The sequence below is a fragment of the Lagopus muta genome, chromosome 5, assembly GCF_023343835.1.
Source record: "Lagopus muta isolate bLagMut1 chromosome 5, bLagMut1 primary, whole genome shotgun sequence".
NCBI classification, from domain to species: Eukaryota; Metazoa; Chordata; class Aves; order Galliformes; family Phasianidae; genus Lagopus; species Lagopus muta.
Window position 1 is genome coordinate 48,522,527 of NC_064437.1, and position 24,141 is coordinate 48,546,667.

At 38.1% G+C, this 24,141-nt stretch overlaps 2 protein-coding genes across 6 annotated transcripts in view; one reads left to right on the forward strand and one right to left on the reverse strand.

Moving 5' to 3' along the window:
- FRMPD2 (FERM and PDZ domain containing 2) overlaps positions 1-24,141 on the reverse strand; it is a 54,535-nt gene that overhangs the window by 29,156 nt on the left and 1,238 nt on the right. For 3 of the 5 annotated variants that reach the window (XM_048946099.1, XM_048946102.1, XM_048946101.1), the window contains 18 exons: positions 22,092-22,223; positions 18,934-19,018; positions 15,963-16,113; positions 15,474-15,545; positions 14,575-14,749; positions 13,791-13,941; positions 13,556-13,694; positions 12,536-12,688; positions 10,429-10,614; positions 9,407-9,563; positions 6,734-6,944; positions 5,209-5,312; positions 4,105-4,203; positions 2,999-3,106; positions 2,768-2,884; positions 2,024-2,259; positions 1,336-1,440; positions 9-102 (listed from right to left, as the gene is read on the reverse strand). In XM_048946099.1, coding sequence (XP_048802056.1) covers positions 9-102; positions 1,336-1,440; positions 2,024-2,259; positions 2,768-2,884; positions 2,999-3,106; positions 4,105-4,203; positions 5,209-5,312; positions 6,734-6,944; positions 9,407-9,563; positions 10,429-10,614; positions 12,536-12,688; positions 13,556-13,694; positions 13,791-13,941; positions 14,575-14,749; positions 15,474-15,545; positions 15,963-16,113; positions 18,934-19,018; positions 22,092-22,223 — 2,475 coding nt within the window. Of the gene's footprint in view, positions 1-8; positions 103-1,335; positions 1,441-2,023; positions 2,260-2,767; positions 2,885-2,998; positions 3,107-4,104; positions 4,204-5,208; positions 5,313-6,733; positions 6,945-9,406; positions 9,564-10,428; positions 10,615-12,535; positions 12,689-13,555; positions 13,695-13,790; positions 13,942-14,574; positions 14,750-15,473; positions 15,546-15,962; positions 16,114-17,318; positions 17,393-18,933; positions 19,019-22,091; positions 22,224-24,141 lie in introns of those variants that run through there. The other 2 variants (XM_048946103.1, XM_048946100.1) reach the window with 2 other exon arrangements.
- MAPK8 (mitogen-activated protein kinase 8) overlaps positions 1-24,141 on the forward strand; it is a 108,670-nt gene that overhangs the window by 12,034 nt on the left and 72,495 nt on the right. The window lies entirely within an intron of this gene.

Below are 24,141 nucleotides of genomic sequence, written 5' to 3' on the forward strand. Positions count from 1 at the left end.
CTTTTTACCTATCTTTATTTGTCCATCCTTATCTGCCGGTCCCCTGGGAATAATTGACTTCACGTATATTCCACCAAGAGGCACACTAGTGTTAATTCCACCCTGCAAAGCATATTTCCATATGTTAGTGTGTGGAATCTCCACATATTCTTCCCCTGATAAAAATAAAAACAACTTATATGTGCATTGCAAAGCAACTGTTTCAGAAAACACATTTTAAAAATAGAGAGAGAAAAAAAAAGAGGATGTTACTCTGATGTCCCATCTAGTTGTGATGTACTTCCCTAGGGAGTAATCATGCTTTGTATTCTCAGGAAAATGCAACGCACTTCTCCTGTGCTACTGCAGAGATCTGGTTGCATCTTTCAGTCAGCCTCTATCCCAGTTTCTAAACTATGCAATATGTATTCAGCAACTTCTGGCCTTTCAGACAATGTATAAAGCTTGGACTTGACCTTGTGCAGACACTCAAGAGCCTGCAGTACAGAGGAACTCCATATTAATCTATTCTGTCCTTCTACATCCTCTAGTAAATTTCAGATGAAAAATGAGCCCTCTATCTCTAGTTAAGCAATGATTCTATTGCTTCTAACTCCATTTCAGTGAGGATTGTAGGCACCTCAACCTGGTGAGGTAAGTTCAGTCTTGATAGTCAGAGCAAGGAATTATTTTTTGAATGTGGCACATACAGCTTTCACTGTTTCTTTCTCTGATACTCTAAATATACAGAGAGATATATTTTTGATTTATTTTATTTAGAAATAAAATTGGTCAGGCATTTGTAGTAAAAAACATAGCTTATCTTAAGTCCATACAACTCAGCTTTCATCCCCCCAGTATGGGATGGCTGTTCATACTGGTCAGTGTGTCAAAAATTAAGTAGTGACTGTAGGTAGCACTTGAGCCTGTCCCATAGTCCTGCTTGTACAGACACAGCCTGCGAATTCCAGGAACCCCAGAGGAGAACCAGTCAAGACCCAAGGGATCCTTTGTATTACTGCATTTTCTAGAGACTCTGGCTATATTCTTTCCTGACAAAACTCCACTTTCACTGGCAGGACTTGTTCTCAAATCAAGCAAGGTGGGAAAGGGCTTGTATCTCCATATGCTTTATGCTGGCACACACACACATTCTGTGGGCAAGAACTGGGGAATGAGTAGAGCTGGTACTATATCCTCTGTCAGTCAGGCACTTAGGTTTGAAATGTGCCGTGCTAGCAGTTCTTGTTACTGGCCTATATTCTATCTTTCTTCCACATAAATACACTTCTCTATATGTTTCTTGTTCATGTTATAGTTTGAAAGACACAGTGAAAGATTAACAGTAACACTTGCAGTCACACTGATTCCAAAAGTCCCATCTTCTTTAACAAGCTCCACAGTGTACGTTTCATTTGAGTTGGTTTCAGCTGGAGGTTGTAATTGTGATGAATCAGCCTCCTGTCTCAAAAATATAAACACTAATGAGACTTTTGTGTCTTAGGGAAAACAAATAAATAAATAAATAGGGGGGGGAATAATAAAGAAAGTGAGATTTCCAGAAGATACAGAAGTTCAATCCTGCTTTCACTGTAAGCATGGAATGGTAGCATTTATATCCCTGACATTATTTCAGGATTACACTATTGTTACCTAAAATAATATCCGTCTAAATGTACATAAAATGAATATAAATAGGGAGGCTGTTTGATAGAAGAATATTAAACATAAAATATTATTTTTCAGTGGATGGCTGAAAACTTAAAGAGAAGTGGAAGAAAACAATAAAATTTTGTAGTTCACTGGAAGAGGGAAGTCAATTTTTAGTAATATTTTATGGAACAGTTCCTTCACTTTTTCACTCATCCTAAACATACCTATAATTTCAACAATTCCAATGTAATTTAACAAGCAACATCTTCCAAGGTTTTCAGTCTCTCTTCCTCAGTTTTTAATTTCTCAGTTATTTCCATTCTTAATATGGCTGGCATGTTGTTAAGACACATGCCATAATGTTATTAAATAACATCACAGTCTCAGCTACCTCCACATCCAGGCTATCTGCTGAAAGGACTGGGATCTTGGGGCCCAATTTTGGTGCTAAACTCCAAGAAAGAGCCTTCTCAAGTTCATCTATATTTACGGCCTGTTCTTTGGGGGCAGCTGCACAACAGTCTTGAATCTTTTTTCTTCCACTCTCTACACAAGAGATCTCAGAACCACTAGTGCTGTTTCCCCTTGATATACTCTTCTCTTCATTTAATCCTTCTTCGTATATGTCTGCAAAACCATATCAAAAAAAGACATCAATGAATGTAAACAGTAAGTAAATGTGAAGACAAGTATCATTGTATCTCAACTCAGGATGGTGAAATAACTTCCCAGATCAACTAGTTGTGAGATCCATAAAATGAGTTAGCCATTGTGAAATGGAGCACTGCTGTTTTACGTATGGAGAAATGTACCTGCTTCATTAGTGCAAGGGACTATGACAGTGATTCTGACTCAGAGATGGGCTGTAGAACTAATTCTGTCATAGAAAGAAATGACAAAATTCCCTTGATATTTAGCAATGCAGAATAAAGCCATAATAGATCAGATATTTTCATGCTGACTATAGAACAGAGGTCTCATGATACCCGCTAAAATGATTTTCACTGCTAACCTGTAGCAGTTAACTTGCACTGAGTGGCAAGAAAGTGCTACTGCGTTCTAGTGCCTAATAAATTACAGTGTCCTGAGTAAATTGCTATGATTCTAGAGCCAGCAAAGATGTTTGTCTTTATACCTTTGGGTTGAGAGATGATCAGCTCAACTTCATCAGGAGAATTTTGTATAATTTTAACTGCAGTATTGAACGAAACACCCTCAAGACTAAGATTATTCACAGAGATGAGTCGTCCCCCTTAAAAAGAATAAAAACAAGACAGTGCACGTCAGAAGAGAAAAATAAGCCCAGAATAATTAACTTTAAACCATGAAGGCTTTTTAATTCTAATTAAAAACTAAAGACAATGACCTGGTTTGATATTTCCAGCTCTGTCTGCAGGTCCTCCAGGGATAATTGAAGCGATAAAGATACCGAGGTCTAATTTTCCTACATTTTCTCCTCCAATAATTACAAAACCTGCAAAAACGAGGCAATATATCAATGTAGAGACATGAGCAGTATTAGAAAAGATGAAACTCAGGAGCACAAAGAGGTCTTATTCCAATAGCATAAAGTTTGGGGGTTTTTTTGTAAATTCTGGAGAATGGGTTGCCAACATCCTGATCTGGGTGATCTTTAAACTCATGCTATAATTTAAGCATGCTAGTGACTTCAGTGGCTGCTACCTACACATAATATATCAGTGAGAATACTTTTCTGGCTTGGGACTTCAAAAGACTCCAACTTGTTTCTTACAGGACTTAGAAGCTATTTATGTAACACCCAGAGAAGGTATAAAAAAGAAATAAGGATGTTGTTTTACACTATGTGGCCTCCAGCCTCCTGAGGTTGGTCATGTAAACTTCTAATGAACGTATAAGAGACATCTAAGAAAATTAATTTATTTTTAAGTAGCTTAATTTCTCTATCCTGGCATAAAATATTCTTCCTATTGCAGAAAATACTCTTCTCACTGGTAGAATAATTATGACGGAAATAAAGGCATGCCACTTAAAAATCTGATGTCTAATTGCATTAATGGTCAACTGTGGATCTACATGTTCTCTGAATTCATCCCTTAGAAAAGGATGCAGTCTGATAATGTATTATTTAACAAAAATGTTATTCAAATAAGAATCCAGAAGTCAAGAAATATTCATGTGAAGTTTGTTTATGCATTTTGGATGCGCACGGGCAATATGTGAAGGGTTTATAGAACAGTAACTCCCTCATTTCTATTATTGTACTCTGAAAATTTGGTGCCTTGAACTCTATGATACTAATTAATCCTCTGAAAAAAAATTGTTGACTTGGTTTATGCATTCAGCTCTTTTAAGTCTCTGAAATGTTGTCCTTTGCAGAGACTGGTATTCTTATTCCATAAGGAGAATAAATGAGTTGAAAAAGGTTAAAACTTTGCTCAGAGTTTGCACCAGGACCCATTAGCAAATATAAAATTTACGTTCCTTACTTACCAAAACCATTTTTAGGGTCACGTTTTAGGCTGACACAAATTATTTCTCTTTCTAGACCACTTAGTAAAACTTCTTTTTGGACAGCTGGTGATCCAGGGGCTGCAGAAACAAAACAGCTAGAATAAATGCAGATGAGGACAGAAGAAGACAGGAGATTCGCGTAGAATGCAAAACTGAGGCATCAACAATTGAATATATTTTTGTTATTTCTTTCAACATTACCATTACTTCTGAATCAATAGAATACAAGAAAGTTCAAATCAGTGTTTCAGAATTTGCATTCTTTAGAAAAAGATGTGTGTAGAACCAGGAAAGCACAGTGTAAGTTCTTCCCTTTGGAGAGTACTTGTTTATCTGCAGCATTTTTATTAAAATTAGGCTGTCTAAAAAGTCAGGCGTGTAGCATTCATTGAACATGAGGGTTATCTGGACAGAATATCTACTACGCATTCCTTTGGGAACTCTAGCCTTAGGCCTTACAGAGCCTTATTGGCAATCCAGTCAGCACTGAGTGTGATGATGACTTCGGTAATGTTAACAGTAGTTAACAATGCACAATTGCCACAGTGTGTTTAAAGGACAGTTCTAACTTTAAAACAAATTGAACAAATAATCATAGCTTTGTATTCCATAAACCTTCTCTTTTTGTATATGTGTTATGGACAGCTGGCTTCTGTAAGAAAATTAGGTGCTTTGTGTTTCTTATTACAGTTAGTTTTGTCACACAAGCACACAAATAGAGAAAGGACCTAAAGCCTATTTTGTCTCATGCAGCATTTGCTGAGTTGTATATCTCAACTGCAAACTGAATGATAGCCTTCAAGACTGCCTCATGTGAATGTCTTGAGTGTACTGAATTACTTATCTGAGGAGCCTTAGGCAGTACTGATGGAATAATTTCATTATCAAAATCCTTAACACTCATCCTGATGAAAGGAGGAGCGAAAGGAAATATAGTAGCATGAACCACCAAGCTCTGCATTAATTTACAGAGTAAGAAGTGCAAAAGATTATTCTTTAATATGTAAATAGAATCTGATTTTGTCCTCTACTATTGAAACCAAACATATGGAGAAGTGCTGTCTCTATGATTATTATACTCACCACTGATTGTGTTCTGAGTTGAATGAATAGAGAGGTAGTCATAACTCCTTTGCTTTCCATTCAAGTTGATGTGCATTTCTGACTGGGATAGCCCGGATGTGGATCTGCATGGCACAAAATGAAGACTGTGTAATAGCAACAAATCAGCAGTGGTATTTACCACTGCTCACTGTCATTAGCCTGTCAGAACCAAGTTAGGAATGCATGTCTATAGCCGTTTAACCACTATTCTGATTGCTTGACCACATTTCACTGTAGGAAAGAGGTTGTTTATCCTTGCTGGCATTTGCTTCCAAATAATAGCTGCCACTACACCACTCACATCATGACCGATATCTTTGTGTTTTATTCTGAGCTGAGCATAGACAGCAGGAAAACATAGGATAGTCTCAGCATGATTCATTAGTCCTTCTGTCCATTCAGACAAAATTGTGTCTGAAAGTTTTCTTAGTACTTCATGCTTCTCTTGTCTCTAATTCTCAGTATTCCAAAAGGCACTGGTATTCATCAAAGGCCTTGAAATTGTGTGGAGCTATAGTAACCATCTACACTGGTGAGTGTACCAGTGTAAATGAAAAGTAAATTCTTATGCTGTTCTTTGTGATTGACACCTTTAGACATGGAGGAATAGGTTAGGTGAGGCATGCTCAAAACCAGGTCCCACTGTGTATTCAGTTCACCTACTGCAACTTCCAGAGAAGATACATTTAATAAAGACTTCACTTTAATTGTCCCTTACATTCACAGTACCACAGAATCACAGAATTGTAGGGGTTGGAAGGGACTTCTAGAGATCACTGAGTCCAACCCAGCCTGCAAAGCAGGCTCCCTACAACAGGCTGCACAGGGAGGTGTCCAGGCGGGTCTTGAAAATCTCCAAAGAAGGAGAATCCACAACCTCCCAGGGCAGCCTGTTCCAGTGCTCCGTCACCTTCACTGTGAAGAAGTTCTTTCGCATATTGGTGCATAACTTCCTATGCTCTAGTTTATGGCCATTTCCCCTTGTCCTGTCCCCACAGACCACTGAAAAGAAGTGGCCATGTCCCTTTGACTCCCACACTTAAGATATTTATAAACATTAATAAGATCACCCCGACTGTTCTTTTCTCGAGGCTGAACAGACTCAGGTCAGACTCATCTCACCTTCATAAGGGAGATGCTTCAGTCCCTTATTCATCTCTGTGGCCCTGCACTGGACTCTGTCCAGGAGATCCCTGCCTTTTTCGTACCAGGGAGCCCAGAACTGGATACAGATGCTTTCATACATCTTCATATGCTAGTAAGTGCTCAAGTTATGACCTGGTAAAAATTTAAATGCCAATCTTTTTCAAGGTCTTATCTGTTCGACTGTAGATTTGTGCCTGTGTACACTATGATTGGCACAAAGGAGTCCCAGTGCTGACTTGGACTTTTGAATAAGCAGTGCAAAATAAAAGTCTTTCTTGCATCTTATCGTAAAGTTTCGCTGTGATGCTGTCTACAACTGAGTATTCTTCCACAGGTTCAATGAAAAAAGCAAACCTACCTGCCCAGATTGCTTCTGTCTCTTGTCCTGTTGTTAGTTTCCACACTGAGGTTGTCACAGGACTTGCTCATCATCTCAGCAGAAAGGTTTTCCACGTTTGTCCCATACAGCACATTTTCTGAACGAGATAGTCTCTGAATCAGTGCAAGGTGTTCATGCTGAGCTGCATATGCAGAATTTGATTTGTCTATTTCCATAAATTTACTTTCCTCTGAATGAGAAGGGAGATAGGGAGAGGAGGGAAAGATAAGTCCACTGACGCTATCCCATCTTCTAAAACCAAACATTGCTTCCTAACATTTTGAATGCACCAGCAAAAAGGTTGACATCACAGATATATTTGTTCTGGTATATTTCAGAATATCTAAGACTTGAAGCGAGTGAGAAAGAGTTTCCAATCCATTGATTTAATAGGAAGTATGCACTGTATGTAAATTCCATTTCTGTGAATTATACTATGAATCCACTTTGACAGATAAAATGTACAGCCCTGCATAATTTAAACCTGAATATCTCTATCAATTGCATACTCTTAAAGTTCTATGTACGGAAACTTTTCTGTCAGTCAGAGATTGAATCAGTCAGGCTTGTATTTCCTCATCTTTTACTGGTCCACCTCATCAAGTATGTATATCTGAGAAGACAGGAGTACTCCTAACACATATTCTCACAAGATGAAAGAGGATCCATGGAGCTGGCTCTTTGCTCTCAGAGATTTGCCCAAGCAAAATTGAGTGAGAGCCTGTCTTTGTGGTAATGCTTGGTACCCAATTTTACACCTGTGTACAACATCTGCTATTTAATGATGTCTGGGCTCTGCAGTTTACATATCTATCCTATCAGAAGGTTTTATTTCTCTAAAACAAGGCAGTGCTGGAGAAGGCACTCCTTACTTAGAAAGAGAGAAGAACAGCAGGTAATTAGAGGCATGTCTGAAAGTAAAACAAGAACCCAGCTTGGTACTGGCTCACATAAATACAGTCTTTCATTCTGCTTGTACATGCCAACTGACCCTCCATGCCTTGTCCTAACAAACACTACTCTGAATGCAGCTTTCTAGAGTCCTGCTCTGCAGCACTAAATCTGGGCTCCCCCATCCTCAGCAGCTTTGATCAGACACATTCACAAAGGCAGCAGCAGGCCTTGCTGCCATGGTATTAGCACAGCCTGTGTTGCCATGGTGATTTCAAAGCAGGGGATGGTGAGCAAGTTTTGAAGAGATTGTGACTTATGCATATTAACAATGCAGAAGGAAGAGTTTCCCTCATGTAGAAACAGACTACTAATCTGTGGACTCCCAGAGGTGGCAAAGGCAGCACTGTGAACTGCTGTCTGTCACTGCCTTCATGGAGCCTTTTCTTTTGGGGCAGCAAGTGCACTGAACCTCAGAATCAGTCACACAGTTGTGGAGTTTGGCTGGCTTCAGTGACTTGAGGAGTTGTAACTAGGACCTGGGTCACAATTTTCTAAGCTCAATCATTTTGTTTTACTAGGAATGTAGTAATTTTCATTAAAAAAGTATTACTGCAAGCAAATGTGACTCAGAAAACTTTAAGATACACCATTAGGCCTCATTTACTTGCTACAAATCATAGTTCCACTGAGCTTCCTATGGAGCTACAGGAGCCCAAGCAAAAAGACTGTATCTTGAACCTAAATGTCATCCTAGCATCTTTTTCCATGATAACAAATTTGTGCAGGTGGAATTTTGCTTTCTCTCTCTGAAATAATTTTAGTAAAAAAGAAGCAAGATGGTAATCATCCTGCTATATCCTGTGGAATAAATTCATTGCATTCCTCTCTTGCCATGACTCATTGGGTCAAAGCTTCAGTAGCTGTAAACAATTACGATTCTGTTCAAGGCAATGGCTGAGTCCTCAGCTAATGAAAACCTGTTTTGCTCCATTGAGGTGAAAAGTGATGTCAGTTTGTCAGCCTAGGCTAAGTTATTCCTCATGTGCCTCAGTTTCCCCAGAATGATCCTCACCCATCTATACAGAACATGCTGAGGACTGCATGTGGAAAATGCTGCATAACTGCTCTGGGTTGAGAAGAACTTTTTATTAAAACAGTGGAAAATCTGAAGTCTAAGGAGGTAATAGTGATATCTCCCACAAATATGGCAAAACCTCGTGGTAGAAGAGAACAGCCAGCTACTGCAATCTAGTGAGTGCGACTGCTGTGCCACAGATTTAGTGGCTTTGTCCTGTGACCGAACCATGGGTTTGAATCCCTGTTCTAAGCAAAGATGTCCAGCTAACTAACTTCACCTCCAGCACATCTGGACACCACTTTTGCTATTCTTTGTGTTGAACATTTTTTGGGTTACAATTGGGATAAGACTAATATGTGTCCTCACAATTCTCAGGTTTCATGAAGAGTAATGTAATTATGCCTTTTGTAAAACTGAGGTTAGATACATAGATATTATCAGCAGAGTACTTCACTCACATGCACACACTAGATTTGACTCACACACTTCTAGCTTTCAGTGAAATAGAAGACACTGTCATCTACTCAGCAAAGGGAAAACCGAAGCACAGAGAATCTGATGTGAAGGTTCTGATTCTCAGCTTAACTAAAGTGTCTGTCTTTTCTTTGGAGTTCTTTTCTCCCGTGTAGCACTTTACATTGTACTATGGACTGTACAATGAAAGTACATTTACCGCTCACCTGATGAAGTTTGACGAAGTTGCCTGGAATTCATTTGTGCATTGAATTTGTGTTGGGCTGAGCAGAGGTCCAGTAGATATTTGCATGTCTTTGCTGTATCAGTAATGAATGTGTGTTTCTTGCCACTGAAGCTACTTTCAATCATGAATTTCTTTCTCTGAAGGAAAAAAAAGAACACAGCTTGCTTCATCTAATATATCAAACATTATACTGAGGCACTGAAAGTTCATCTGCATTCTGTTTGTCTACATACATTTCTGCCTTTCTGCATCTCTTGCAGTTGCAGAAAATGCCCATTGTATGTTCAACTGCTGTCAGTTCATAACTGCCCTACGTTGAAAGTCAAAAGCCTTTGAGACATTGACTGCACTGGGAGCAGGTTGATAGGCTTGGCAAATTTGTCCCTAGAGATCTTAAACTGTTTAAACCAGTTGAAAGTGAAACAAAAAAAAATCTTCAAGGATCAGAAAGGCCTTCTTGGGAAGCAAATGGACTGGGAGATGTGGTAAATATTAGCACTGTAAGACAGTATATTGGCACACCTCTGGTAGAAGATAGGAGTTATAATCTTGTCACCAGTACTAGTTTAAGAGACACTGCATGTACTGAGAGATAAGGATGCAAAAGTAAGATCTGTAAAAAAGGTAGTCAAGATCCAGTGACCTGATGTAGAAAGGAAAATGAAAGAAAAGCGAGAGAGAAGTGAAGATGGGAAGGGAGTGAATAAAGAATATGCTACATAGAGGTTTGGTGTCATTTCTGTAGTACTCAGCTTACTCAGGTTTGTAGTAATTGACTTCATCCTTCTCAAAAACAAACAGGAGCAACAACAGAAACAAAGCATCTCTGAGAATTGGCTATCCAGAGATCCACATCCATGTCATACTTTGATTTTAGTCTGGTTTCAAAAAGAACGTATCTGTACAAAATCAGTCTAATTCTAGCACCAAATGGAAGAAAGTTATAAAAGTGACAGACAGAAGAGGTGTAAAGTAGTAGAATTTCACTTGATTGCAACTCACATGAGCTGAAATTCTCTCTGTTTCCCGCCACTGGAATCTTAAACTGGCAATTCTTGTGTGATTTTTGACCTCATATACAATGATGCCTTTGGCACAGATTCCCAAGATAATGTCCCCTCCTGTTCCTTTCTTCTCTTGGGACACACGATAAAATAGTACTCCATATTCAGGAAGCTGCTGAGTTACCTAACAGAGAAAAAGTGCACTTGCCACGTGTTATTAAAAAAGAGGCATGAGGAAAATCGGTAGGTAGATGGGAGGGGAAAGGGTTTTGAGTGCCTGTGCAGTATCTTCCTTGATTCTCTCAAGAAAGGCTTAGAAACCCTTCCCAAATTTTCATACCTACTCTTTCACAAAATAATCACCTGACTTTGGTATGTCATAGGGCTACCATATGCATTCATTTTCCATGATAAAACTAAAATAGCACTTTCCCACATACCTCATTTGAAGAACTAAGAGGATTATGTAACTTCCTGCAGAATAATCTAAATTTTGCAGTGGCATTGAAGCAGTAGTATTACTGCTACTTAGCATTTGCATCTATTTCTGAACAGATTAATACTGTTCAACTGCTAAATCTTATTTCTGTTTTCTTTTCTACGTCTTTGTTTCCCCAAGAAAATTAGAAATCATAAAGTACAGCAGATACGCTGATCTTAGGAAAACTGCTAAAACTTTTATGCCAGGGCTACTCTGGCATTGCTACTGATAACAAAGTCACCCAAATGCATGCATTAATTCCTTCACTGCTATCATTTTTTAAAACCAGATATTAAAAATTTCTTTTGCAACAAATCTTAAGTTACGGAGTTTTCTTCTAACATCACGAAGAGGATATTGCAAGGAGCCACACTCAGCAGTTCTAGATGCTTGTCCTTCTACCTCCTACACTTGGCCACAAAATGTTAAAATGTGACATAGACCTTTTCTAGGACTACAGAATATTATGGTGATTTTCTGGTCTATTTTGCGATATTCAGAACAATATTAATTTATCCTAATATCCTTTTTTTTGTGGGAAGCCTATGCAGAATTTCAACCACAAATAGAGATTTTCATTGTCCAACATAAAACACTTTAAGAAGATCTATTTTCAGAAGAAAAAAAGAAGAATCCAGAGCACAAATACTCAGGGCCTGAAAACTGGGACATCCATAATCACTATACAAATCTTGGTTTTAATTTTTAATCCCTTTTATATTTGGAATTTGCACGTTCTTGCCATGAGCGCTTTCTTACTGTGTATGATGTGTTGGCTCCTTCTTCAGGAACTCACTGAAACAAATATGAACAAAGCTGCTTTCCTTCACTGGATTTTCTATGCATGATGGGACTGTTATTAAGGCTAAGCCTCAATCTATTTCTTCAATTCCACTGACAGTGTTAGATGATAAACGAACATAATTAAACAGCAATTGAACTAAAATGATGCTATAAATAAAAACATGTGGCACTGCAGCAAAATGGCTTCTGTTATTTATTCATTTTCTATTCCTTAATGTTCTCCATTTTATGGGAAGCTGAGAAGTTTGGAGAGGAAGAGAAATTAAGAAAAAAATTAAATCCTGCTTCATCATAACACTCTTGATAGAGAATCATATGAGATGATACTTCAGCTAACTCCTTCCTCACTTCTGTGCTTCACATATGTTTTGAACAACCAATCACTGCTTGTTCAGAAAATGTCTGAACATGCGCTATAATTCTGAAACTCAAAAGGGTGCTTATTGCCCTGCTTTACAATTATCTCTCTCTAATACATTCAGTAGTTGCATTCATGATCATCTAGAACCTAGACAACATGTTCTTAACATGCTGAAAACTTGCATCGGCTCTTAGGATGTTGAAAATATCCTGAAATGTGCATTAAGCGTTTATAAACTATCAATAGAAAAGCACCTTGTACTTTAATGGAGTATAAGTTGGTAATAGTGACAGTGCCTATAGCAGAATGAAATTTGGAGTTTTGTGTTGAATATTCAAATTTGTTCACCGCATCTAAAATCCACTGAATTAGACAACAAGGAAATAATAGACAATGGCAAATGAAGACTTGATATCAAAGACTAAATAGATAAATACCCTTTGGTGTGTGGCAAATTACCTTTAAAAATTCTAGTTCAGCTTCATCCTCAAACAGGGAGCGATTCATGCGATGTAATTTAGCAAGCTCTCTCTGTACATGTGCCAGGGTCATTTTCTCTATTCGGCTTGCTGGAATGTAGTCTTCAACACGAAAATAACTCTTTCCATGTACCTTTAGGGGAAAAAAAAATGAAAAGACAAAAGAGACTGGAGCCTTTTGTTCTGTTTTGACTTTTCTTATTCGGTGCATTTCCATTTTCAGTGTGACCATATGCTGAAGTCATCCTGCTGCCACTTCCTAAAAGAAGGTAGGGAACAGCAGCTAGTGTGTCCTGACAGCCAAATGTGCCTCCTGCACCTGTGCTCATCCAGATGCTCAAGGCACACACTATGCTGTGCAGAGGGGAGAAAAGAGGTGTGCATGCAAGCAACCCAGCTGTCTTACATTCACAGCTGACAGCTGTAGCTGCAAGACCCAATGTCAGGCTGGATCAGACTGGATGGATCAGATCATTGAGTGCTACACTGATTTGCATAACTGAAGATACCACAGAGAACAGAAAGGATGTTTTCTTGAAACTTTGAAACTACAAGACAAGTTCAGATACACTCTCTGCAACCTTCCTGTCTTTGCAGCTTGTGGATCTGAACCTACATACAAAATCTCTGTGAATTCCAGAGTGTTTATTTTTCTCTTCCATGCTTTCTAATCCCTTTAAACCCCTTTGCACATCCAAGCTGTGTCTATACTGGAATTTTTCTTCAGATTTTCTGGACATCCTAGGCTATATTGACAATTATGAAGGATCAAGAATCTTTCATCATTCTGCCATATTTACTGTCAAATTCATCTGGCTCACTACTACTTCAAATTCAGACAAATTTCATAATTCTTTAAACTAAATCTGAAGTGTGATTACTGGAGGACTTCGTTCAAATTGTGCAATATTCACATTTCATTCTTTCGCTTTTGCTTGTCATATAGCTGCAAAAGATGTTGACAGAGACTTCTGAGAAATATTTTATTATTTATCCACACCTGAGAAGCATAATTGCCAAGCTCTGCCTGTAAAGCCAAAGCTCCAAGTTTCAGGGCAGTCTCATCATTGCAATATAACCGCTCCTCCAAAATATCTTTACGAAGCTGCAGGTAAAACTGGTGTCTCGTCAAGCTGTGCCTGGAACACAGAAGGGATTAAGAACACAAGATGAGCTTTGACCACTCAGCCTGCCTGCCACTGTTTTATCAGCAGTCAGCAGAAACATGCACTTACTGGATAACACTGAAGTGGCTGACGAAGAATTTTATTCTTAGGAAGAGTGTGAAGTTGATGATGGAGGTTTTCTTCTTTGGTTGGTCATTCCAGCCATCTGGGGCCACTTTGTAGAGCTTGGTCTCATCATCCAAAAAGAAAAACTCCTTACCTGAAATGAGAATTTGTGGTTCTGTGGTAAGTCTGGAGCCCAAAACAGCTTCCATAGCTCAAAATTCTGCTGCCTGTGTTAGGAACATCACTAGCAATAGAAGAAAGGATCATGAATATCAGTTGAGGTCAACTTCTCAGCGTTATGGACTAGTCTATTGCTGCTTTGACAAAGAATTTAGGATGACATCTAGCATGTAATTTAGGATTACAACTGTTAGATATGGATTGGTATGTTGTCTATGCAATTATTCAAGAATCTATGAGGCTTGAATTCTGCTAACTATTCAGGTTCTTCACTCCAAATTACATCTGAGGGCACTGACAACGAGCCTTGCACAGTACAGAACTTCCTAGAATTCTGCTGGGGCAACATGGCTCAGCATTATTGTGGTGTATGGCTTTGACAGAGCCTTTTCTGCGTGAGAATATAAGCTAGTGTCAGTGTGGCTGTAGTCATGCACATATTAAAGTAGACATGCTTTCCATTAGCACAGTACAGTTTAAATTGACATAACTTACTTTTGCTTAAGCTTTAGATCTGCTTACATCTGAAGATCTTTAAGGATCTTACTGGAATTCATTAATAAATGGACTGCATTTCTTAATATACCAGAATTAGCTGTCTCAGTACCTTTCAGGTAAGCCAAACCGAAGTAGGAATGTTCCACCAAGCTTGCATATGCCACCACAGTATTGAAAACATCTCTTGCCTTGGACTTGATGTCACATTGCACCTCAAGGCACTGACCATTGAGTAGAATCACATTGAGATCCCTTTGGGACAAGTAGGATTTTCCTTTCTTAGTCTAAGAACATATAATAAAGAGCAAAGAATAAGTACCAAGTACAAGCAATGCAAACTCCACAGCATTTTATTGCTAAGGCCCTGGTCTCTAGTCCCTACACAACCTGATGAAATTGGCCACAACACTATTCTAATCCCTGCCTCCACTATCATAAATCATATTGTATCCCAAATGTGTCCGATTAAAAACAAACCAGCCAACAACAAGCAAAGCAAAAACTGAAACAAGCAAACAAAAGAAAAAACAGGGAATCTCGACAAAATAGATTCTGCAATCATCAGGACTTGTTCTAGATTTGAAGATAATCCCAGTTGTTTGTTTTTTTTCTATTATTTACTGCTGTAGGCTGTCAGACTTTAGCTTTATCTTATGAATGGTAAAGGGTATGCTTGCAAACTGCAGGAGTTCAGTAAACTGGCTCTAGATGTCACCTTGGTAATTTCTTGTATAATCTTAGTCTCAAAAGTCTTATACTAATGACAGCATTCTTATCTGAGAAAGATGAATTCAGCTATTTTCACAGCAGTCACTGCAACAGAGATAGTTATGCAGCACTGAAAATTAAATGGTCTGCTTTCAAGTCTCAGTACTTGTGCAGGAACTCTAATTCTGTTTGAAAAGAGGACATAGCAAGAGTACTGGAGTGGGACTCAGATGAAACTTAGAAAGAGTCCCATCTCAAAGATCATAAAATTAGCTCCAAATTCTTAATGCTTGTACTTACCACAATTGATCCAGGCAGCTGTAAAGTCACTGGTGGTTCACTTGACAAAATAATGAATTCTGGACCTGAGAACTGTAAGGGGACAATTCAGAAGTGTAAAAGATGTCTCTTTAATATAACAAAGATCCCTAGCAATGGTACCAATTAAACCCATTTTTGTTGATTGGCGTGCTGCACTTAAATGACTTCAGGGACTTTTGTGGTGCAAATGTTGATTTAAGACTTCCATCTGTTGGAGCTCTCTCCTGTGCATTTACTCTGGGGCCTAATTATGCCTAGTCTTTACATACAAGACCTTTCACTGTCTTTAGTTCTGAGTTATCACAACTGGATCATGACTAATCTGGACTTTGTAAGTTTAGGAGACTCAGCTAAAGTGATGACTCAGTAGCTAATATGCACGTCATTAATGAATGACAGTAGAACAAAAAGTTTCTCTTTAGTGATATTTACATTTTGAGATCAGCTTACACGCTTTTTGTTAGTCACCTTTTCCTTCCTTTGGAACAAACATTTCTGTGATGTAGCAGCTGCTGTGTAGTCCTTTGTAGACACAGAGAAGGTGGAGCCTAAACTCAGCAAGTTGTGTCTGCTGTTCCTATGAGCTCCACCAGGGATTTCTTCTACAGCGCTGACTGACCTTCAAAGGAGATGTAACAGTGAGAAAGATATCCAGAATGCAGCAAAACAAGACAGGCTTGTACCTTGTTAAGGTACATCGATGACAGAATCTTATGATAACCAGGACAATGTCAGCTACAAGTTGTTATGTGTTGACATCATTAAAGGAAAAGAGATTATCAGATATAATATTAATGATGCAAATCATAAACAAATCAAAATTACTCTTTAATTCAGTAACAGTTCTTTCTTCATTTGGTGAGACAGATCTTGCTGGAACTAAGTCCAGTGAAGGCAACAGGCACAGGAGTTAGCCCCACATATTTCTGGGGCTTTCTGGGAAGTCTACAGGAAGAAATCAATATCTCATTTAATGTTTTTTTGAAACAAAAAAGCTTCAGAAATAATACTTGTTATTACATTATTTAGAATTTTCCAGGAATGGGAATTAAATTATTTTAATACTAATTCATTAGCATTAATGTCTTAAGGAACTGAGGGAGTTTTCAGTTTAATTAAAAGATGTGTAAAATCTAAGATCAGAAAGCCATCTTTGTACTGTACTTTTAACCCACAAATTAATAGTATTTTCCATGTGAGCAGACAAATGTACGCCTAGAATAAGCTTGCAGTGTAATTAATGTATGCTTACTAATCAAGAAAGAATCTTTATACAGTACAGAAGGAAAGATTTTGTGATCATGGATTATTGTTAATTATATTTTTAAGAATTGCCAAAATTACAATGAAGTAAGGGTTTTTGTTTCTTTTATCCTTTTATTGTGTGCGTGATGGAGTGGCTTCAGAGAGCTAGAGAGTTTCAAAAGCTTTTTATCAAATTTGTTGGAGTAGTTTATATTTCTCTACTTATACAAATATACAAGTATTGTCATCTCAAGCAATTTAACCTCGGAAAGAGGTTTTACTATGAAATATCCCTAAAAATAACCTCAAGTGACATTTATGGCTATGAAAATGCTATTGGCTCACAACTCAAGAGATCGTATCAGCAAGACTATATTTTCCTGTGGCAAACATTTCGTGTTATTAGTCCTGCAGAGTGACTGATACCAGACTTGGCACCTGTATCTTCTTTATGTATAGGCTGTAGTCCTGCATAGACTGGTAAGCTTAAATTTAGGACTGTGAGTTGTAAATTATGATGATTGGACTCCTTACAGAGAGTGATTATGTGAGTAAGTTTTGTAGGCAGTAAGTACTTACTTTGTTTTGTCTTGGCTGCCTGACATAGGGAACTAGCAGGTTCCAAACAAATTATTTCCACTCTGCTGTTGTTACTGTATGTGAAAGAGAGTCAACGATCATGCTGGAAATTCAATTGCAGGTGCTTACAACTAAAAGTGAAGCTTACAGTTCCTGAAGTTTTATGGGAAAGGGTTTGCTGGAAATTTGGAAAAGAGTGATCATCTTTCAGGAAAGGAGGGGAACATTTTCTTGTCAGCACTATTATAGATCATGAATGTCGGGTTGATATCCAGATTGGTAGTCAGAAGCATGGAAGTTACTCCAAAAACACTCAATAAATAAATCTTCTACTGATATATTTGCCAGGTGTGTGATGTATATATAGGTTGCAGTATATACATATATATGCATGTGTAGTTAGATACAGTTCTTCCTTTACAAAAGCTGCTACTGTAGTGCATCCTGCTTGTTTCAGGTTCAGAGGTACAATGAGGTATCTCCCATAAATCAGATTATCATGGCTGGTTTACCAGGAAGTTCAAACTGTTTATTCGGGATACATTTAATTGGGAATTGATCTTAATTGAGCATTTCCTGTGGGCCTAAAGTACTCATGTCATAGTTAAAAGAAGAAACTCCTGATTAACTGGGTCAAGAACTCAATTTAAATGGGATGTCTGTAGGGATTATACAGTGCTTAACTATGGGATTCTGGTCTTTGTGATGCCTAGAGGCTAACAGCACCTACATCTCTTCTCCATTTATTGAGTCTTGATTATAACTGCACCACGATAACACCTAGTCTAGAAAACTCTTGGAAGTAGTGGTGTTTTAGCTGGCTTTTGAAAATGAGCTAGCATCAATTGTACAATCTTCTGTTGTCCTTGCATATGCACAAGGCTACTGTTGTATTTCCAAGGCTGAAATGAGGCTAATTCTCATGACAGAGCAGAGGTCTTTACTGTTTATGTTCCCAGGTTACCTGTAACTCCTCAAAAGTGCAGGTCTGGAGATAAGATTGATACTAGTGAGGTAAATCTGTCTGAGAACTGAGATGGAAATGAAAATAATCTACTGAAATATCGGTCATGCACAGGCATAGTATTGCATAGCTTCAGAACAGATCAGGCCTCTGCTAATGTGAGAGCAAGGCAAGACTCGGATGCAAAATCTGAATGAAGACAAATAGAGACTCTGCAAAATGCCTTTCCAGTAGAAGCAGTGACTGTTCATACCTTTTTACCAATACATGTCTGTGGAAATTGTGTCAGGTTTTTCCTTTCCACAGTGTCTGAGTTTGGCAGTAGGGACAGCTGTGTAAAGCTGTGCAACTATTTTGAGAGGACAGTAACATCTGGGAGAACACAGTGGTGAAAAGTGGATAATTTCAGTGTGTATATTTTGCGTGGATTGCTCAGGGCTGGAGCTCAATTTCCTTAAAGCGTTTGTACAATTTTGGTTAAAGCCAAACTGATCTTAGGTGCACTTTAATTTCTAACTAAATAGTATCTGTTATTGTAACAGATTCAGTTGGTGATCCAGGTATTTTCCAATAATGACATTGCCACACTAGCTCTCTGCCTCATTTGGTAATAAAACAGCCTCTGTCTTCAGGAATATAAGTTTTGATTACCTGTTTATGAAGAGCTTGTAGCTGCTTTGTGTCCTTGATCCACTAAGGGTGGGGTCCCATGACCTGTGTGTCTGTGTAACTCTCCCTGAAAGGAATGCAGGAAGTGTCACGGTTGAAGAAATTGTAGCAGCAGTCTTGGGGCAATTAGAATAAGCAGAAAATTCAGTCTGACCACTTTCTCTCTTATGGCCTTGCCTGGGCATGATAAATAACTATCTGATAAGGCTATGTGAATACTACACCAGAAGGATTCCCCAGTTCTGTAGTCACTGTTACTTCCTCTTCGTAATCCCTTAGGAGGATGTAATACAGAAAATAGCTGCATGTGTACAATGCCCATTGTTTCCATATGCTTTCAAGTAATTTGTGAAACAGCTTTTGCTCTTCAGAAATTACCTATAGTATTCCTTCTTCCATTTTCAGGTACAAAACCTGGGTAAATAAGCCATGAAACTTGTCTGCTTTAATAAGAGCAAGATATAAAATCACTGAAATTAAAATTATTTATACATAGTTCATTGGTTATTTGCTACATCAAGTATATTGTAAGTGTTTTTACACCATAAAAATCTAGTAACAATATAGCATAGTTTGAGTCATGAGCAAATAAGATTTGTAAAATTTTTCACCTTCGCTCCGCTCTGGTGCTAAAGAACAAGCATTTCCTTGTCCCAGTAAATGAAAAATAAAAAGTAGAGATAGAACCAGAAATGGTAATGCAAGTGGTAGTTTCATGAATGTTTTTAGCAGCGTCAGAGGTCTTTTAAATCCCTCAAGGAAGAGTGGTTAATGTTAAATTTGTCTCCACTTGGATCATTTCACTGATCTGATATAAAGAACTGTGTATCAAATTATCACAAATTAGGCAGAACAATAGAGCTGATAAGTTAAGCTGAGATAGGACAGCTTTTCTTGCAGGTGAAGTATGCATAACTACAGCCTGAGACTTCTCTCTGAATTCCATCATGAAAACACAGCGATAGATTTCAGTGTACCAGTCACCAACTGCAATTTAACAACTTACAACATCAAGTCACATTGCTAAAATGTGCATAAACTTTCTTTTTATGCTGCAGATGGTATTGACAAAATGTAAGATATGAGATGAGCCTAATATTCAAGCCTAGGTACAAAAGTTAAGGTACAGTCTCATGTTCTAAAATGACATGATTTTTCATGACAAAGCCTTCACAGTTATCTACTCACAGATTTTACATTTTTGTGTATGTATATTGTGACAAGAACATAACATTTCCCTTAGTTTTCTCACTCCTAGCTGTTGTGGCATTGGGCCAAGTTGGCTAGTTTCAGTGGCCAGAATGTCATGCTTTGATAGTAAATCCAATACATTGCTGATGTTTAAGGTTAGCATGCAGGCTTCAGAGAAGTTGACTCTGTAGATGATTAATTTGTTATATATTAAGTGAGCTTCTAAAGTCCAGACTGGATAGAGATACTGATCTCTCCTGATAATGATGTTCTACCTGAAGGTAATGTTTCTTCTAGCAGAAGAATGCCTTTCTTTTTCTTTTTTTTTTTTTAATACATTATCTCAGGCAATAATATCTGTGGAAAACAAGCACTCACAGTCAAGTTTTCTTCCTGCATTTTTTAGATGTTTTTACAGCATTCTGAGTACTACTGGCAGTGGTTCACTCAGGTTTACTGAAACGAGCCTTTCCCAAGTTTATGACCAAAATTCAAAAAAGAAAAAAAGGAGCAAAAAACTTTCAAAACAGTCTCCTGAGCTTACTTTCACCATGTGCTGCTAGGTAAATGACTGACATGTATGAGCCTCAGCAGGACAGCCATGGTACCTTACACGTTTTTATTTGCTGCCATACTGAATGCAATTCTTGAGCAGCACCTTTCACAGGAAGAAAGCATCAACAGAAGCAGCACAAGTACTCTCGCCTTTCTCTTCTTTGGGACACAGGGCTGAGAGGCTGCTCTACTTCTTAATTTTCCTGGGTATATTCTATTTGTCTTGGTAGATTATCTCCTGGCAGACTTCCATTTATTCAGTGTGCACCCAAGTTTTCTGCTCTGTTTTTGAAGGAAATTAATTCTTTGAGATCAGACTTTATGCCTTTCATTTTCACCTAGTAAATTTTAAACTTGTCAAATCTGAAGGAGAATGGATAATATGTTCCTACAGATTTCATGATAGTCAGCAGCTATATATCAGAAACCAAAATTAATGCTCCCCAGTGAGAAAAAGCAAGAAAAACTCAGCAGTTATCTGTTATTTATGGCATCAGTGAACTTAACAGTTGGTGTGCATACCTTGTTGCATGATAATTGACATGGTAGATGTTAGATTTATTGCCTTAGCAAAAAAATTTCTGGGATGAAAGACACACACGTGCTACAGAGCACATCTGAATCCCTGCCACAGCAGGAGATAAGACTCTGGCTACTAATGGACCCTGACTGATGTCTACCACAGTGTCTTTACTGAATGGATCCTCTGCCAAGCAGCTTCATTCATGCTGTTCCTGCTGTAAAAGGGTTGAAAATACAGCTAAAATTCCAACCCTTGTGTCTCTAGACAAAATAAATCAGAAGAGCAGCATAGCAACCTGGCATTTATCATGATGAAAACAACATGCTGAACAGGAAATACACAATAGCTTTAGGACAAAATGATAACAAAACAGAAAGTGGTTTGTTTATTTGTTGTTTTTGGTTTGTTTGTTTTCTCTAGCTCTCAGTTTTAGTTTCTGAATGAACTTAAAGAAACATTAATCCCCACCATGGAAGTGTCAGGTAGTTTTCAAAGATTCAGCTGATCTCAGTGGTGCTGTCTTGACACTGCCATCTACGTGGGGGAGCTGCATGGCATCTCATCTGTTTCAAAACGCCAGATGGCAGAAACATGCTGTCAGGCTTTGTCTGTGATCTGCTGAACAGCTTCATCTGGCAAAGAGGCATAAAGCAAGAAAGAGGTGATGGTGCTGCCTGGTAGGACACAGGTAAAAAGGAATCCAGTATAAAAGGTTCTTCCCTGATGCTTAGTCAAAAATATCTCCCTAGACATATAGTTACAAGGGCATGGGAGTTCCTGTCACTTGGCAGTGTGTAGGTAGTTTCATGTTTCGGGGGACAAAAAGCAGAATATGTAGTTTAATAACAATAATCTTTCAGGAAAATCTTACCTCTTCTGTGTCCTCGGTTAGACAGTATCAAAGATGTACTTTCTGAAATGCTATTAGTGTCACTGTAGTCCACAGACAGTTGTCTGTAATCTTCTGTTGATCGACTATAATTCATTAATCTGGACCCTTTGTCTGGAAATAGAAAGGAAATAAGGTGAATCACACACTTCAATTATAAATCATTGTGTCTCTGTGATAAATGACAGCATAAATAACATTTGGCTTGACTAACTTTTATATAATCCATGTTCGTCTGTCTTCTAACCCTGACTTCAGCTCCTTAAGGACTGAAAAAAATTGGTAATGTAATTCTACCTCTGGCCTTCCATAATCTTATTCTGTCTCGGTTATCACAGCTCTCAACCATACCAAATAAAACAAATCTAATATATTAATTGTATTCTGCATGCTTAACTGAAAGGTTGCAAAGTCAGATAACCGAGAAAGAAGATCTCCTTTCTTATATTTGGAGGCCCAAAACCTTCAGCTATAAGCTACTCTTTCTGTGTGTTGAATGGACAGTGCCTAGGCACAATCCATTATCAGAATCAGCTGCAAGAATTCCATTAATAATGGTCTGGGTCTGTTCAGCCTGGACAATAAGAGGCTGAGAAGGGATCTCATCAATGCTTACAAATATCTTTGGTGTGACAGTCAAATGGATGGGGCCAGGCTCTTTTCAATGGTGTGCAGCAATAGAACAAGGGGTAATGGGCAAAAACTAGAACACAGAAAATTGCACACAAACATGCAAAATAACTTCTTTACTGTGAGAGTGACAGACTACTGGGACAGGCTGCCCAGAGACACCGTGGAGTCTCCTTCCTTCTCTGGAGATATTTGAGATCCATCTGGAAGCTTTTTTGTTCAGTTGATGATAGGGACTCTGCTTTAGCATGGGGTTGGACTTGATGACCTCCACAGGTCTCTTCCAACCCTTATAATTCTATGATTCTATGACTCTATGATTCTATGACTCTATGATTCTATGACTCTATGATTCTACGATAAAGGAGTAATCCTAAATATTGCTGTTGCAGCCTAACTGTACTTTAGCATTTTCACTTGACTTTTTCCAGAATCTCAAAAGATGATCATTTTTTAACTGAAATTAAAAAAAATAAATGAAATGCTGCCTTATAATGTTTGGCTCACACGTTCTCAATGTAATTGATGTACCGATTCATTCAACAAGCCATATTGCTTGACTCACTAGAAAACAAAGAACTCATCCCAGATATATAATCACTGGATCCAAGAATTGGAGTCTAATAGGCAGTTAAGGATGGAACCATCCCTTTGGGCAGCAGTTCCACCAGCTTAAGCAAAAATGAACTTATAAGCTGACTTCCTGAATCACTTTGATTTAAGGATGCATTGGCTTTATCTTTTCAAATGGACCTCCTTTTCTTGTGATGAACACCTAATAAAGAAGTTGCATAGAAATTTAACCACGTGCTTAATTCTAGCTGAAATTAATGGAAATTACGTGATTTGCAAAGCAGTTATTGCATTGTCCATAGACTTAATGCTGAGCATCCAAAAAAAATCTGTACATCTTGAGCCAGAGTCAACCCTTCCCTTGTCCCAAGCCCAGAGATTTCTGTTAAAGAGAACAGTCTAAACAAGATAAAAAGAGAAAAGAATTAGAAAAAAGAACTCATCTGAACCTGAAATCCATACTTAGTTACAATTGGAGAATTACTGAGAGATAAGAAAATCTTGATTTTAATCAAATGAAATGTGAAATCAGTGTATGTTGGCTTAAATATACGGTGAGCAGGATTTGGCCTTCTGTCTTGAAATTACTCCAGCAATGTATGTGTGAAATTACAAAACGTGTTTTGTACAGAGAAATGAAACTAAAATATTAAAAAGAAACCACAAATCTTTGTTTGAGTAATCAAATAGGAAGGATAAATATATCTTCTTTAATGGCCTGAGGATATCATCACAGAATTCCACTCTTGATCTTTGAAAATACTCTGAAGTGTAAAGAGCAAAGAAGCAGTGCTGAAAGCACTTTTGTTTTATATGCAGTTCTTATGCA